The sequence below is a fragment of the Nyctereutes procyonoides genome, unplaced genomic scaffold (genome assembly GCF_905146905.1).
Source record: "Nyctereutes procyonoides isolate TBG_1078 unplaced genomic scaffold, NYPRO_anot_genome, whole genome shotgun sequence".
Taxonomy (NCBI): Eukaryota; Metazoa; Chordata; class Mammalia; order Carnivora; family Canidae; genus Nyctereutes; species Nyctereutes procyonoides.
In genome coordinates this window covers 2,634,817-2,648,158 of record NW_026575051.1, presented here as the reverse complement: position 1 = coordinate 2,648,158, position 13,342 = coordinate 2,634,817, and the positions used below count along the sequence as shown (strand labels likewise).

The 13,342-nt window shown below is 51.6% G+C and overlaps 1 protein-coding gene across 4 annotated transcripts in view; it reads left to right on the top strand.

Annotated features, from left to right (window-relative positions):
• The window catches only part of COL11A2 (collagen type XI alpha 2 chain), a 29,619-nt gene that overhangs the window by 1,757 nt on the left and 14,520 nt on the right, over positions 1–13,342 (top strand). The window contains exons 3-25 of one of the 4 annotated variants that reach the window (XM_055329843.1): positions 1,704–1,853; positions 1,990–2,200; positions 2,653–2,815; positions 4,228–4,410; positions 5,258–5,335; positions 5,983–6,045; positions 6,711–6,890; positions 9,245–9,304; positions 9,401–9,442; positions 9,664–9,726; positions 10,062–10,136; positions 10,600–10,686; positions 10,948–11,004; positions 11,172–11,225; positions 11,315–11,368; positions 11,463–11,516; positions 11,694–11,747; positions 11,956–12,009; positions 12,092–12,136; positions 12,255–12,308; positions 12,754–12,798; positions 13,005–13,058; positions 13,243–13,287. In XM_055329843.1, the coding sequence (XP_055185818.1) occupies positions 1,704–1,853; positions 1,990–2,200; positions 2,653–2,815; positions 4,228–4,410; positions 5,258–5,335; positions 5,983–6,045; positions 6,711–6,890; positions 9,245–9,304; positions 9,401–9,442; positions 9,664–9,726; positions 10,062–10,136; positions 10,600–10,686; positions 10,948–11,004; positions 11,172–11,225; positions 11,315–11,368; positions 11,463–11,516; positions 11,694–11,747; positions 11,956–12,009; positions 12,092–12,136; positions 12,255–12,308; positions 12,754–12,798; positions 13,005–13,058; positions 13,243–13,287 (1,925 nt within the window). Of the gene's footprint in view, positions 1–1,703; positions 1,854–1,989; positions 2,201–2,652; positions 2,816–4,227; positions 4,411–5,257; positions 5,336–5,982; positions 6,046–6,710; positions 6,891–9,244; positions 9,305–9,400; positions 9,443–9,663; positions 9,727–10,061; positions 10,137–10,599; positions 10,687–10,947; positions 11,005–11,171; positions 11,226–11,314; positions 11,369–11,462; positions 11,517–11,693; positions 11,748–11,955; positions 12,010–12,091; positions 12,137–12,254; positions 12,309–12,753; positions 12,799–13,004; positions 13,059–13,242; positions 13,288–13,342 lie in introns of those variants that run through there. The other 3 variants (XM_055329844.1, XM_055329845.1, XM_055329846.1) reach the window with 3 other exon arrangements.

The window sequence follows — 13,342 nt, the reverse complement described above, 5'->3', positions numbered from 1 at the left end:
AGATGCAAGGAGCATGAGACTAAGGGACAGGAAATTGAAGCGTGTGATGTCTGTGGATTCTTGGAGCCTTTCTTAGGGAGGAAAGGAATCCTCTAGCATGGAGGCTTGGCATGGCTGAGATGATTCTCTTATTTTGGGGCTGAGTGGCCAGAGATGGGACTCTACAGGGAAATGGGCTACTGTGGAATTCATAAGAGTAAAAAAATGGGGCAAAGGTAGACTGATGGGGGAGATGGGGCTACCAGTGGGGAGCCCGTGGGACAGATTGAGGCCAGAGCCAGTGGGGCACATATGTGGCTTGAGGTTGGCAGATGGGTGGGCAGACCTGTGGGTAGATCGTCTATAGGATGGAACCATACTCCTGTGGGATTTGGTGAAGGGGCGGGGGCTCTGAGGTCTCTTTGGCCTGGGGTCTCTGTGAGTCTCTGTCTCTGTCTCACTCACCCTTCCTCTCTCAAAGCGGCCCTTGTGTGTTGGTGTTTGTGGAGCTGCCACACTCAGGGGCCAGGCTAGGGCGAGGCGGGGTGGTGGTGAAGGGGAGGGCAAGGCCGTGGTTTCCCAGCTCCTGGACTCAAAGGGCCTTTTCTCTGCCTCTCTGCTGCACCTCACCCACCCCACCCAGCCCTACTCTTCTGATCGCTCTGGCCCCTGCCCTGCCCACCCTGTGCTTCTATGAAAATTTTGCTGGACTTTCTCTGGGATTTTTCCAATCTGGAGCTGATGGTGTGAGGAGTGGGTGTATGGAGGAACAAGAGAGGGAAAGGTGACCTTTGTCTTCCAGGGAGTTTGAGCCTGAGGAAGCTGAATTCTAGCTGGATAGGACAGATACCCTGGGTCTTGAATCTTTGGATCCAAGAGTTGGGGGGGGGGGCAGTGTTGAAGTTCCAGGTGTGGGGAGCTTGCCTGGTTTTGGGCAAGGACTCTGATGGGATCCACAGATGTGTGGCTTGGGGCCCTGGACCTGCTCCGGCTCCTCGTGGCAGCTTCAGTCCTCCCCTCTGCCCCCGCCCCCCCCCCCCAGCCCATCTCCTGAGCCAGGGGTATAGGCTCCTGGGGTGGCTCTTTCTGCTATCTCTTTCCTCAGCATGGTCAGAGTTGTCCCCAACTCCCCAAATGCGGGAACTGAAGCAGCTTGAAGCCCCATCCCCATAGGTCTGCCTCTCCACTCTGCCTGGTGGTCCCTCTGCACCTCCTATGCCCAGGATGATCGATTTCCCAGATGTTGTTTCTGCTGGAGATACGGGAAGGAGGCCAGAGACCCAGAGATATGGAGAGGGAGTGAGAGAGGGAGAAAGGGAAGAGAAAAGCACAGACAGAGTGTAAGAGAGGTGGACGAAACCAGAAGACACAGGGAGAGAGGAAGATCTACAGAGCCAGAGACAGGAAGAGTGAGAGAGAAGGGGGGATGGTGGAGAGTAGAGAGGATTCATAGTTTGAAAGACAGAGATAGGGAGAGACTGAGCGAGACACACTGGGAGGCAGAGGGCCATGTGGAGCTGAATACACAGGTAGTGCCACCCTCTTCCAGGTGACTCTCGATTCCCATCCACTCAGAGCCCATTCAGAGGCAAGTTAAGGGAGAGGTGACCTTTGCCTTCAGAGAGCTTGAGCCCTAGGAGGTTGAGTTCCAGACTCCAAATGTCCCCATGTCTTGGCCCTCCTGAGGATGTGTCCCTTTTCCTGACTCTCATGGACTTTCCCAGGTGCACCCCCTGTGGATGTGCTCAGGGCCCTGAGGTTCCCCTCCCTTCCTGATGGCGTCCGGAGGGCCAGAGGCATCTGTCCGGCTGATGTGGCCTACCGAGTGTCCCGACCTGCCCAGCTCAGTGCACCCACCCGCCAGCTCTTCCCAGGTATGGGTGACATGGTGGAATAGAGAGAGCTGGGGCAAGGTCACGGGGTGGGGTCTAGAATCAGACACCAGGAGGGGAGGGTTTTATGGCTCTTTTTGCTCTCATTGCACCTGGTTGTGTCTCTTTCGGGTACCAGGAGGTTTTCCCAAAGATTTCTCATTGCTGACTGCTGTCCGGACCCGTCCTGGCCTTCAGGCTCCCCTCCTGACACTCTACAGTGCCCAGGGTGTCCAACAGCTGGGCCTGGAGCTTGGCCGACCCTTCCGCTTCCTGTATGAGGACCAGACTGGACGGCCTCAACCCCCAGCTCAGCCAGTCTTCCGAGGCCTCAGCCTAGCAGATGGCAAGTAAGTCAGTTTGCTCCTCTGGTCTGCCTGCACTGCCCCTTCGGGAGCTCCCCTCTGGCCACTGCCCCAGAACACCCAGTCCCTACACTAGGAAACCCTGCCAACCCTTTTGGCCGCACCTCATCTACCTACTGCCCAAAGTTCAGACATTGTTGGTTTAGGGTTTGGACTTCAGAGTTTAGATCCTTGCATGTGGTACTAGCCTGTGCCTTGGGCAAGTTAACTTTTTTAAGCCTCAGTTTCTATGGCTATAAAATAGGGATGGTAGGATCACGAGAATCAAATGAGAAAAGTATTGCCTGGTGCATTGTAAACACTCAATAAATAGTAGCTACTGTGATTCCTATTATCGTTATCCTTGGCTCCAACCTCTCCATCAACTAACTGTTCTCTGGCCCTGTTGAGCCCACCCCCTCAGTCACTTGAACCACTCCCCCACCCCCCATGACCAGGTGGCACCGTGTGGCTGTGGCTGTGAAGGGCCAGTCTGTCACTCTCATAGTTGACTGCAAGAAGCGAGTCACCCGGCCTCTCCCCCGAAGTGCTCGTCCATTGTTGGACACCCATGGAGTGATTATCTTTGGTGCCCGTATCCTGGATGAAGAAGTGTTTGAGGTAACCAGAACAGAGAACAGAGTGATTTCTTATCCCATATATTGTGTCTATTCCCCTTCTGGCCCCAGGTCTCCATCTTCTTATACCCTGGCCCTTCATTTGAGCTCTCATGAATTTATATTTCCATTTTCTATCCTCAAGGCTAATTTTCTCTGTAGGAGAATTAGGCACCCACTTCTATGGCAGGACAGCTGTCTTCATCAGTCCACCTATCCATTTATCCCTTCAACTAATCTCTCTATCTACACCCACCCATTCATGTACTCATCTAAAATCCACCCACCCATTTATGCACTTACCCACCAATCAAGCATTCAAGTTTGTATCCACCCATTGCCCATTTTCCTCTGCCCAGCCACTTTCTTCTTCACTCATCCGTCAATCTATTCACCTTTAACCCATCCATTTATTCAATCATTCATCCACCCATCTAGCCCATCTACCCATGCATATGAGGATGCATGTATTCATCCGTCCCCTCATTCACCCACGCACTCCCCATCTGTTTATTCATTCATTCATTCATTTATTCATTCACATATTCACTTCCACCCATCTACCTACCTATCAATCTGTTCTCTCTACTCCATACCTCCATTTATCTACCCACCAACCCTCTCATTCATTCATTCACCATCCATTAACCCTCCCATTCAGTCAGTCATGCATCTGAGCCCCATCCATCCATCCATCCATCCACCCACCTCGCTAGTCAATATTCTTTGAATACTTGCTGTCCCAGTCTCAAGAGGGAACACAGAAGAATACTGTAAGATCTCTGTCATCCTCAGGAGCTCCCAGGTCCTCTTTGAAGATGAGACAATAACTCCAAACTATAATATAAGGCAAGGTGTGCTAAGCACCACATGTGGGCACAGATAAATGCCATTGGAATTCAAAAGTGGCTTCCCTCTCCCCCATTTCTAGAGGTCCCGAGAATTCTCATCATTTCAGCCATTGGAAGGTTCAAGCAAGTAAGGCTGGGACACTGTTTTCAGAAGCCTTCTGGAAAGTTTCATGCATTACCACAAGGGGCCGGGGATAGGCAAACAATGTTGGATTTAGAGTTGGAATATTTGAATTTCTAGTCTGAGTCCATCATTGCAAGCGACCTTGTGCCAGTCATTGTCTCTCTGAGCTTTCCTGAGTGGAATATATCAAACAATAGGCATAAATATCCTTGCCCTACTGATTTACCCAGTTGTGGTGAAGGTCCAGTGGGATCATGGATGAGAAGGTCCTTTGAAAACTGAAAAGGGCTATGTACATGGGAGGGCTGATAATGATCTTCTCCCATTATGTTGTTTTACCTAGGATGGGCTGGTAGCCCTTGTTCCAGATTTAACCCTCTGTCTATTTCTGAACCCTCCTCTGCCTCCCTCCATTGATGTTCCTTCCTCATGTCTTTGCAGGGTGACATCCAGGAGCTTGTCATTGTCCCAGGGGTACAAGCTGCCTATGAATCCTGTGAACAGAAGGAGCTGGAGTGTGAGGGGGCTTGGAGGGAGAAACCTCAGAAACACAGAGCCCAGAGATCTCCAAAGCAGCAGCCATCAAGACTTCATAGGCCACAAAACCAGGAACCTCAGCGACAGGTGAGGGAGCTGGGTGAACCCCAGACTACAGCACACTCCAGGGAGGGAAGGCACCCAGACACCTCCCCAGGGAATTCCCCCAATGTCTCAGAGCTCCTCATCCTATTTTGGGCTCCTGTCCTCCCCTCCATTAGAGCCACTCTCCAACCATGCCTCCCTCTTCCAACCACCACTCCTCCTCCCAGTCCTCATTCATCAACCTTTTTATTTTCAATAAAAAATAAAAAGAGTCATTATGAAAGAATCCATGGCTGGGAGCTGTGTCCCCTGCTCATGTCTTCTTTCCTTTGCCATTCTTTTCTGTAACTGTGTCCTTGGGTTTCCCGTCCCTTTTTTTGGATTAAGAGACTGGGAGGCATTGTGTGTGTGGGATAAGATGCAGGGACAGAGGATGGGAGAGACAGAACAAGGGAGAAAAGTTGAAATGGTAAGACTTAGGAGGAGAAATGGGGAGGAGCAGGAGATAGGGAAAATCTTGAAAGAGTGCTGGGCCTGTGGAATTCTGTGGAATTCTATGGAATTCATGGGAAGGTACAGGGTAAAGGGCTGGGGAGAGGGGGAAGGAGGAGGCTCGGGTTCCAGATGGTTAGGGTGACAGATATGATCTGGGATCAGTGGTCTGAAGTTTGGAAGGTCAATCTCTTAATCATGTCTGCTTCTGTCCCACATGTGGGACCCACCCCCTCCTTTCTACCTCTCCTCTTCTCTCTCCTGACCCCTAACCTCTCCTTTCATCCCCAACTCCTACCCTATGTCCAAACTCCCACACCATCCCCTTGTCTCCCTCTCCTCACCCTTACACTCCTACCTCTTCCTACTATTCCCATTGCCCTTTCCCAAATCCTAGTCCACTGAGTCTTTCTACTATAACTACGAGACCCCCTATTACGATGTGATGACTACAGAGACGACCCCTGATTATCAGGTAAACATGAGGGACCCCTTAATTTCTTCCCTTTCTCCCATCACCCCTTGTAAAGATCTCCTAAGACACCTTCCTTCCCTCTTAACATGTAGGGAGAGACATCATTTATTTAGATTATGGGAGTTTCCTCACTGCCCCTTCCCATGTCTCTCTGCTGCAGAGGCCATCAAGCCCCAACCGCAGGGCTCCCCCTCCCCCAGGGGGTGTCGGACCCCTCCCAGAAAGCCTACCAAGAGATCAGCAGCCTGGCAGGCGCCCCCCTCACCAGGCCGGAGGTCCTCTAGAATTGGAGGTTCTGGCCCAGCACGGCACTTGACTACCCCCTTCCGATGCCCAGCTTGGCAGGCATCTTCCCCCCACTGCCCAGGCCCCACCCCAGGTCCAGAGGAAGCGGTTACTGGCAGGTAGAGCTGGGGCATCCAGATCTGTGTCCCCAGACACATCTGTGTCTATGACCTGGAGATTTACTCTCCCCAAACTGTCCCCCCTCCAAAGGGGCTGCAAGATCTGAGATTGCCCCCACCCCCCAGTACAGACAGATACTGCGCACGGTGGGGGACAAGATGCTGCTTTGCCTCCCCTCCCGCTAACCTCTCTCCTTCCTTTCCACCCCATGTTACTCTTCTCCCCACTCTCCTTGGGGTTAGGACCCCACCCCAGGTGAAGAGGAAGGAATCCTGGAATCAAGTCCCTTGCCATCCCCTGAGGAGGTAACTCCATCCCCCACCTTCACCCCAGCTGGGGGCAGTGGGCATCTGTGACCCACCCCCCTTGCCCCATGATATCTTGGTGAATCAGCCCTTCCTCTGGCCGGAGGGCTCTTTGTCATCTCCATTTGTGGCCTTCTAGTCACTCCAGACCTATTGGTCTGCTTGTCTTTCTAAGTACAGCCATTTTTCTTCAGTGTCCATGTCTCCTGCCATTATTCTTTGATTCTGGGACAACCTCCTTCCCATGTTGGTGTTTTTATCATATTTTTCTTCCCAGGAGTTATCTGCTGTCCAGTGCTGTTATCACTTTTTTTCTTCTCTGTTTTTTCCCTCCATTTCTTTGATTATTCTCTGGATTCCCTTGTCTCCGCAGACTGTCTGTCTACTCTGTGTCCAGCCCTCCGGCCACCCTTCTTCCTACTTGTAATTCATCATTTCTTCCTTCCAGGCCCAATTTTGGGGGCATCCCTCCTCATTTCAGGCCTTTGATGGCCCTCCCCTTTCTATACAACCACTTCCCTTGATCTTCTTGGGAGAAAATCTCTGGTCCCAGTTACCCCCAGAATCCTTTGGGCCAGAAATTGCCACACCATCGGGGTCCAGGGAAAACCTCCTCTCAGCCCTAATGCCCCCATCTACCCCTCTCCCTCCCCATCCCCGGGAAGGAGCAGACAGATCTCCAGGTCCCCTCCACAGCCGACAGGTTCCTGACAGAGGAATATGGGGAGGGTGGCACAGACCCCCCAGCAGGGCCCTACGATTACACCTATGGCTATGGGGATGATTATCGTGAGGAGACGGAGCTTGGCCCTGCCTTGTCTGCGGAGACAGCCCCCTTGGGAGCCGTAAGTGAAAGGAGCTCCTCTTCCATTCTTGATCTCCAGTGGGAGCTGTAAGAATTGCTTCCTGTTGTTTCTGATTAATGTCTGTTGGCTGCAAGCTACTTCCCATTGATGACTTGCCATTTTCTGTTCATGTAAGATGTATATGTTGCTTAAAAGGATAACTTCCTGCTTTCCCTCGCCAAATATCTTGCCCTGTATCACTTTGTGGATCCCTCCGCCCAGGGCAATTGGGATTTTTTTTTTCTTTTTTAATTCTATGGCCACTTCCTGTCTTTCTTGGCCACTTTCTATCTTAACCAAACTGTATTTCATAAAGCTTTTGGTCAATAAGCCCCTACTTTTTGTCCATTGTCAATCTGTCCCCATCATTTCTTCTTAATAAAAACAGTTTCTTATCCATGTTGCTGTCAAATATTCTAACTTCCTATGTCACGTTTTCTAACTGATAGGCCACTCCCTGTCTGTCCTTTCCTGTCTTTCTTGGCCATGGCATCCATCTTGGTGACTGTGACAGTTTGTACTGAAAGGGACTTATTTATGTTTTGGCTCTAGTTTTTCATGCTGTCTTGTAACAATTTCCTTTGCTAATAAGCCACTTCCTGTGTGTTTCAGGACATCCAAATCATGAAGTTTCCATTACGGGCCTAGATATTTATCATGGCTATTTCCTCTGTGTACTAGCCTTAATGTTTGTGTTTTCTGGAAGAATTGCCTTTCATTGTCATAATCCCCTCTCCAGGAGTCACTTTTTGTCTGTTTTGTGAGCTTTCTTCTTTCTCTTGGTCATGGTAGCCATGTTGTTGTTGAAGGTCCACTTCCTGGATCCTCTTTTCTTGGCTGCTTCCTGTCTGTCCAGCCACTTCCTGTTTGTCTAGTTCATTTTCTAGCCCTCTTGGCCATGTTTAATTTTTCTTGGCCCTGACCTCATTTTTGCTTCCAAGTGTTTGTCCCTTTGAAATGTCTCCCTTAATTGTTTTCCATGTCTTCAACCACTTCATCTCAGTTGGAATATTTCCTGCCTATTCCATTCATCTTTTGCTTGCCTTGCAATTAGAGCTGCCTCCTCTACCCTACTACCTCACCCTACACTTCCCTTCTCTAATATTGCCACCCTGACTCTATGCTGCCTTTCCCTTTTGCTGCCTTCTGGAAATTTGGGGTTGATCTGGGATATGGGGGAGTTTGGAAATTCATCATTGCTGTTGGGTCAGGATGGAGGTGGAGGGGACATTCTGAAGATCTTTGTTGGGAGAGTTGGAGAGTGGTGGAGAGTAATTTCCATTCTTCCCATCCTTATTTTGGTTCTGGCCTTAGTGTTGGGGGTGGGCATCTGAGAAGTATGAAAAAGAAAGAACTAGTTGGGTTTGGAATATAAATGAGGGCCAGATGAAGAGTGTAGTATCCTTGCTGGGAGGGGAACTAGGGAGTCTGTTCTGGGGCTTAAGCAACAGCCCAAGAGCTATATTTTTCCAAAAACTAGTTATGAGATCTGAGTTTGGGATATCAGTAGGGACTGCCCTCCAATTCTCTTACAGTATGGATGTTTAATTTCTGGAGAGTTTTTAACTTGTGAGCCCCTTGAAATTCTAAGAAAAATTCTGTGCATAAGGGCATATACTTTTTCTTTCCTGGAAAAGACTTCATGGATTATATCAGATTCTTTTTTTTTAATTTTTTATTTATTTATGAGAGAGAGAGAGAGAGAGAGAGAGAGAGGCAGAGACACAGGCAGAGGGAGAAGCAGGCTCCATGCACTGGGAGCCCGACGTGGGATTCGATCCCTGGTCTCCAGGATTGCGCCCTGGGCCAAATGCAGGCGCCAAACTGCTGCACCACCCAGGGATCCCTTATATCAGATTCTTATATGGATTCATGGCCTCCCTTTAAACCCCAATAAAAATCAATCCACAATCTTAGAGAAATGCTTATTTGGTGGCTTGCAGTAAGGTGGAGGAAGTTGATAGTTTCTTAAAGTTCTAAGGATTCCTGGACTCAGAGGGAGTTTGGGGAATAGGGTAAAGTTCTCCAGAAGAGAGTATGGGAAGGTTGAAGGGTTTGGGATTCCAGGAAGGGTGTGAAGACCTTCCTGAAAGAGGTCCACAAGGATATGAGGAAGTTTATTTGCTAAGATGGGACTGCGAATTGGGAGGTGGAGAGCCCTGTGGTCTCCTTGGAAGGCCTGAGTGGTCTGTGAAGAGGGAGTCTTAGGGGAGGGCTGGGGGATTTTATACGTAGGGTTGGAGAGGTCTCCAGAGGATCTGAGAGAGAAGGAAGGTGGGAGTTGGGATGGGGGCAGCCCTGGTGTCCTGGCTGCTCACAGGCCCCACTGGGGGTTACATGTGTGTCTCCTTCAGGCTGCCCATGGACCCCGAGGGCTGAAGGGAGAGAAGGGAGAACCCGCAGTGCTGGAGCCTGTAAGTCACTGTTAGTCACTAAAGGCAGGGGGAAGAGGAAAAGGAGGTGGGGGTGCTAGCCCTGTAGTCTCTGACTTTTAACCTTTGACTCTACAGGGAATGCTAGTCGAGGGGCCTCCTGGCCCAGAAGGCCCTGCGGTAAGTGTAGTTGTGACCCATTAGCCTTTTCTCAGAGACCCTTCTTACACACTCACCTATGCCTTCCCCCACATATACCCAGGCCTCCTTCTCAGAACTCTGGAGAATCCTTCCAAAGCTTCCCAGATCCTCAAATCTCTTTTATAGAGACCACCCCGCAGCCACATATCCCTCTTCTATCTGAATGCCCTCAGCTGACTCACTTGTTTTTTGTTCCTCAGGGGTTGATTGGTCCCCCTGGCATCCAGGGCAACCCAGGCCCAGTTGGAGACCCTGGCGAGAGGGTAAGAGAGTAGCCTCTGTGTCTGTGTGTCTCTGTGTTTGTGTAGGACTTCAGTGGAGCCTCTAGTACCCAACAGGGCACCAAGCTCAGCAGTTCCTCATTAGCTAGCTGATTAATGAACAAGGGTGCTCCCTAACACCCAGAAAGGAGGACAGGCTCTGGTTACAGAGGGGAGTAATCTGGTGTCTCACTCTCATTTTCTGTATGGGGTGGGGGGGTTTAGGAAAGATGTAAATAAGTCTATATTTATTCTGTAAGAGGCTCTTATAATGATGCCAGGACCCTAACATTAACATTCCCTAACTCTCACCTATGTTCATTTTCTCCCTATTCCAGGGCCCCCCTGGCCGGGCAGGACTCCCTGGATCAGATGGGGCACCTGGCCCTCCTGGCACATCTCTTATGCTCCCAGTGAGTTGTCTTCTGCGGTTTGGAATGGGAACAGCAGGAGAACTGTGTTCTATCACCAAAAACCAGGAGACCAGGAAACTAAGGAGGAATCTCTAAAGAACATCAACACAAAGAAATTGATCTTTGGGTTGGATGGACTAGGCCTCATTAGATGACCTAGAACAAAACATGGATCATCTAGAACTGGGCAGAAAACCCTATGTTTCAGGGACTCTAGAACCAAAGGAGAGTTTTTCTAGAGGAAGAAGCCAGAGAGTGGGGGAGGAAGACAGGAGTAGAGTTTCTGAAAACTGCTGCATGATTCTCCAAAACCTTCCATGGAGACACTCGAGGAGGGTATGGGGTGGGAGGTATCCCTGAACCTGGGAGATGGGGCAGAAGTGTTGGATGAAGCCTTGGGCTGGGAGGGTCACATGGGTTTCCTGGGAGAGAATCTGGACCTTTCTTTCTCTCTACCCCTCAGTTCCGGTTTGGCAGTGGTGGGGGTGACAAGGGTCCTGTGGTGGCAGCCCAGGAGGCTCAGGCCCAGGCGATTCTGCAGCAGGCACGGGTGAGCAAGGCTAGAAGGGATCTTGGTGAAGGGAGGGATATGGAGAGCAAGTGAAGACTTTAGGAGGGGTTGGAAGGGTAGGTTGGAGTCAATGTGGGGTAGGGCAAGGTCTGGGTTGATTTGGAGCTGAGGGAGGTTGGGGAGAATCCAAGACCGTAAAGTGAGGATTAGGAGTGAAGGGGTGAATTTGGAGGGTGTACTGGGGTTGGGAGTTCTCCTGCTGCCTCTTCCTCAGCTGTACTGTGTCCCCTGCTCCCGTAGCTGGCGCTCCGGGGACCCCCTGGCCCCATGGGATACACAGGCCGCCCTGGACCCTTGGTGAGTGAGTTGGGTATTGGGATAGGGAGTTCTTTATTTGTGTGTGTGGGTATGGAGAGTTCTGGAAAGGGACCAGTTTGAAAGTTATTTTGCTACTTTTGGGGAGGGCTTTGAAGTCCTTGTTGGGTGTGTCCTTCAACTTAGCCAACCTCTCTTCTTTGTCCCAGGGACAACCTGGGAGCCCTGGCCTGAAGGGAGAATCTGGAGACCTAGGACCTCAGGTGACAAGTCCCACCCATCTGATTCCCCCATCCAGTGCCTCCCTTTTGGTCCATGCTCTTTAACCCTGCTCCTGACTCTCCCTCCCCAGGGCCCCAGAGGACCTCAAGGCCTCTCAGGCCCTCCTGGCAAGGCTGGGCGAAGGGTGAGTGGGGTGTGGTGGGTATCGGTAGGAGACAGGGATCGGAGTGTGGGGGACTGTGCCTCTGTTTGCTCTGAGCCTTGCTTTGCATCCCTAGGGCCGAGCAGGTGCTGATGGAGCCCGAGGAATGCCTGGAGAGCCTGGAGTGAAGGTACCAGGCATGGGTCCCTTTCTGATGCCTGTGACTTCAGCCCCATCTAAGCTTATTTGTTTCTTTGGGGTGACCAAGGTTTCCCATGAAGTGGCACCTCTCCATGCAGGACACAGTAGGGGTGGATGGGGTGGGAAAGCGGCTGGGACCTCATTAGGCCTGCCCCTCTTTCCCTAGGGTGACCGAGGTTTTGATGGACTCCCAGGGCTACCTGGAGAGAAGGGACACAGGGTGAGTATCTTGGGGGTAATGCATTGTGAGTGATGAGGGGGTGAACTTTCTATGGAGTGGTGTAGAGGAGGGATCTCAAGGTGAGTGAAGGAGGCTGAGCATGCCAGCAGGAGCTTAATGGATGAAACTAGTTGGTTAATTTAAGAGGGTCAGTGTCTGGCTGTACTGGGGGCTCTGGGGTCCTTACCTCTTACACCCCATTTTCCAGGGTGATACTGGTGCCCAGGGCCTTCCTGGCCCACCTGGTGAGGATGGAGAGCGGGTAAGTATTGTGGCCAGGACAGGGGCTCGGTATGGGAGAAGTGTGGAGGGTGAAGCTGATTTACTATGTCCTCCTCCTCCAGGGAGATGATGGGGAGATTGGGCCTCGGGGACTGCCTGGAGAGTCGGTGAGAGGGGGTTGGGTTGGGGTTGGCTCTGGGGGCTGCCAGGGGAGGGGTATGGACACAGGAGGGACCCATTATCTCTTTCCCACACATACCATATCTTCCCCTCACCTTATTGCAGGGACCTCGAGGTCTCCTGGGCCCCAAAGGCCCACCTGGTATTCCTGGACCCCCGGTATGTGACTATCCTTGACTCCTGACCCTGGCCTCACCCCCTGACCTTTCCAACACTCCACCCTTCCTAGCTGCCTCTCTTCCCTCACCTCCAGGTCCCCCACCCTGCCCCGACCTAGCTCTGCTCCAGCATCTAAGCCCAGGTGCCCTTCTAGGGTCATATGATACAGTGCGCCAAAGGCTCTGAGCACAGCTTAAAACATTTTTTCAAGAAAAACAAAACAAAACCCTACAAACCCACAGACCCATAGACCTATGCCCTGTAGATCTGGGCTGGCTGTGTTTGCTTAGCTTTGGGATGATCTGGAGGTCTGACCAATGTAAGGCTGCCCCGTCCCACCCTCTGGAATGACCAGGTCTCTCAGAAACCACAGGTCTGCCCAGGGCCCTGGCCCCAGGGCCCAGGCCCCATCTTCCAGCCTGCTCATGCCCCTCTCCTGTTTCAGGGGGTCCGAGGCATGGATGGTCCCCATGGTCCCAAAGGGAGCTTGGTGAGTAATGGGCATGGAGGCACCACCTGAATGTTAGCCAAGGTCCTGTTTCCTTGGTGATCATTTTGACAACCCCCACCCCCCCACCCCCCGCCACCTGCTTCTGGTTCTTGCCCTCCTGCTGTCCCTGTTGGGACTCAGGTCTCTACCCTAAGTTTGTTCTGTCCCCATCTTCTTTTGACCTCTACCTGGTTGCTTGTTTTTAGGGACCCCAGGGAGAGCCAGGACCTCCTGGACAACAGGGCACTCCTGGAACCCAGGTGAGCCATCCTGTGCAACCTGTCCCCATCCGGGCTTCCCCAGTGGGTCAGACCTTGGATGGAAATTAAGGGTCTCAAGCCCCACCACTCATGCCCTGAACAGGGATGTTGGCTACAGGAGAGAGCAGCCCACCCCTGTGAGGCCCCCTGTAACCTCTCTCTCTCTCTCTCTCTGTCCCTGTAGGGTCTTCCCGGCCCCCAGGGTGCCATTGGCCCTCATGGAGAGAAAGTAAGTGACTAAGTGATTTGAGGGACAGGGCATGTGCTGGAGGGATGTAGGAAGA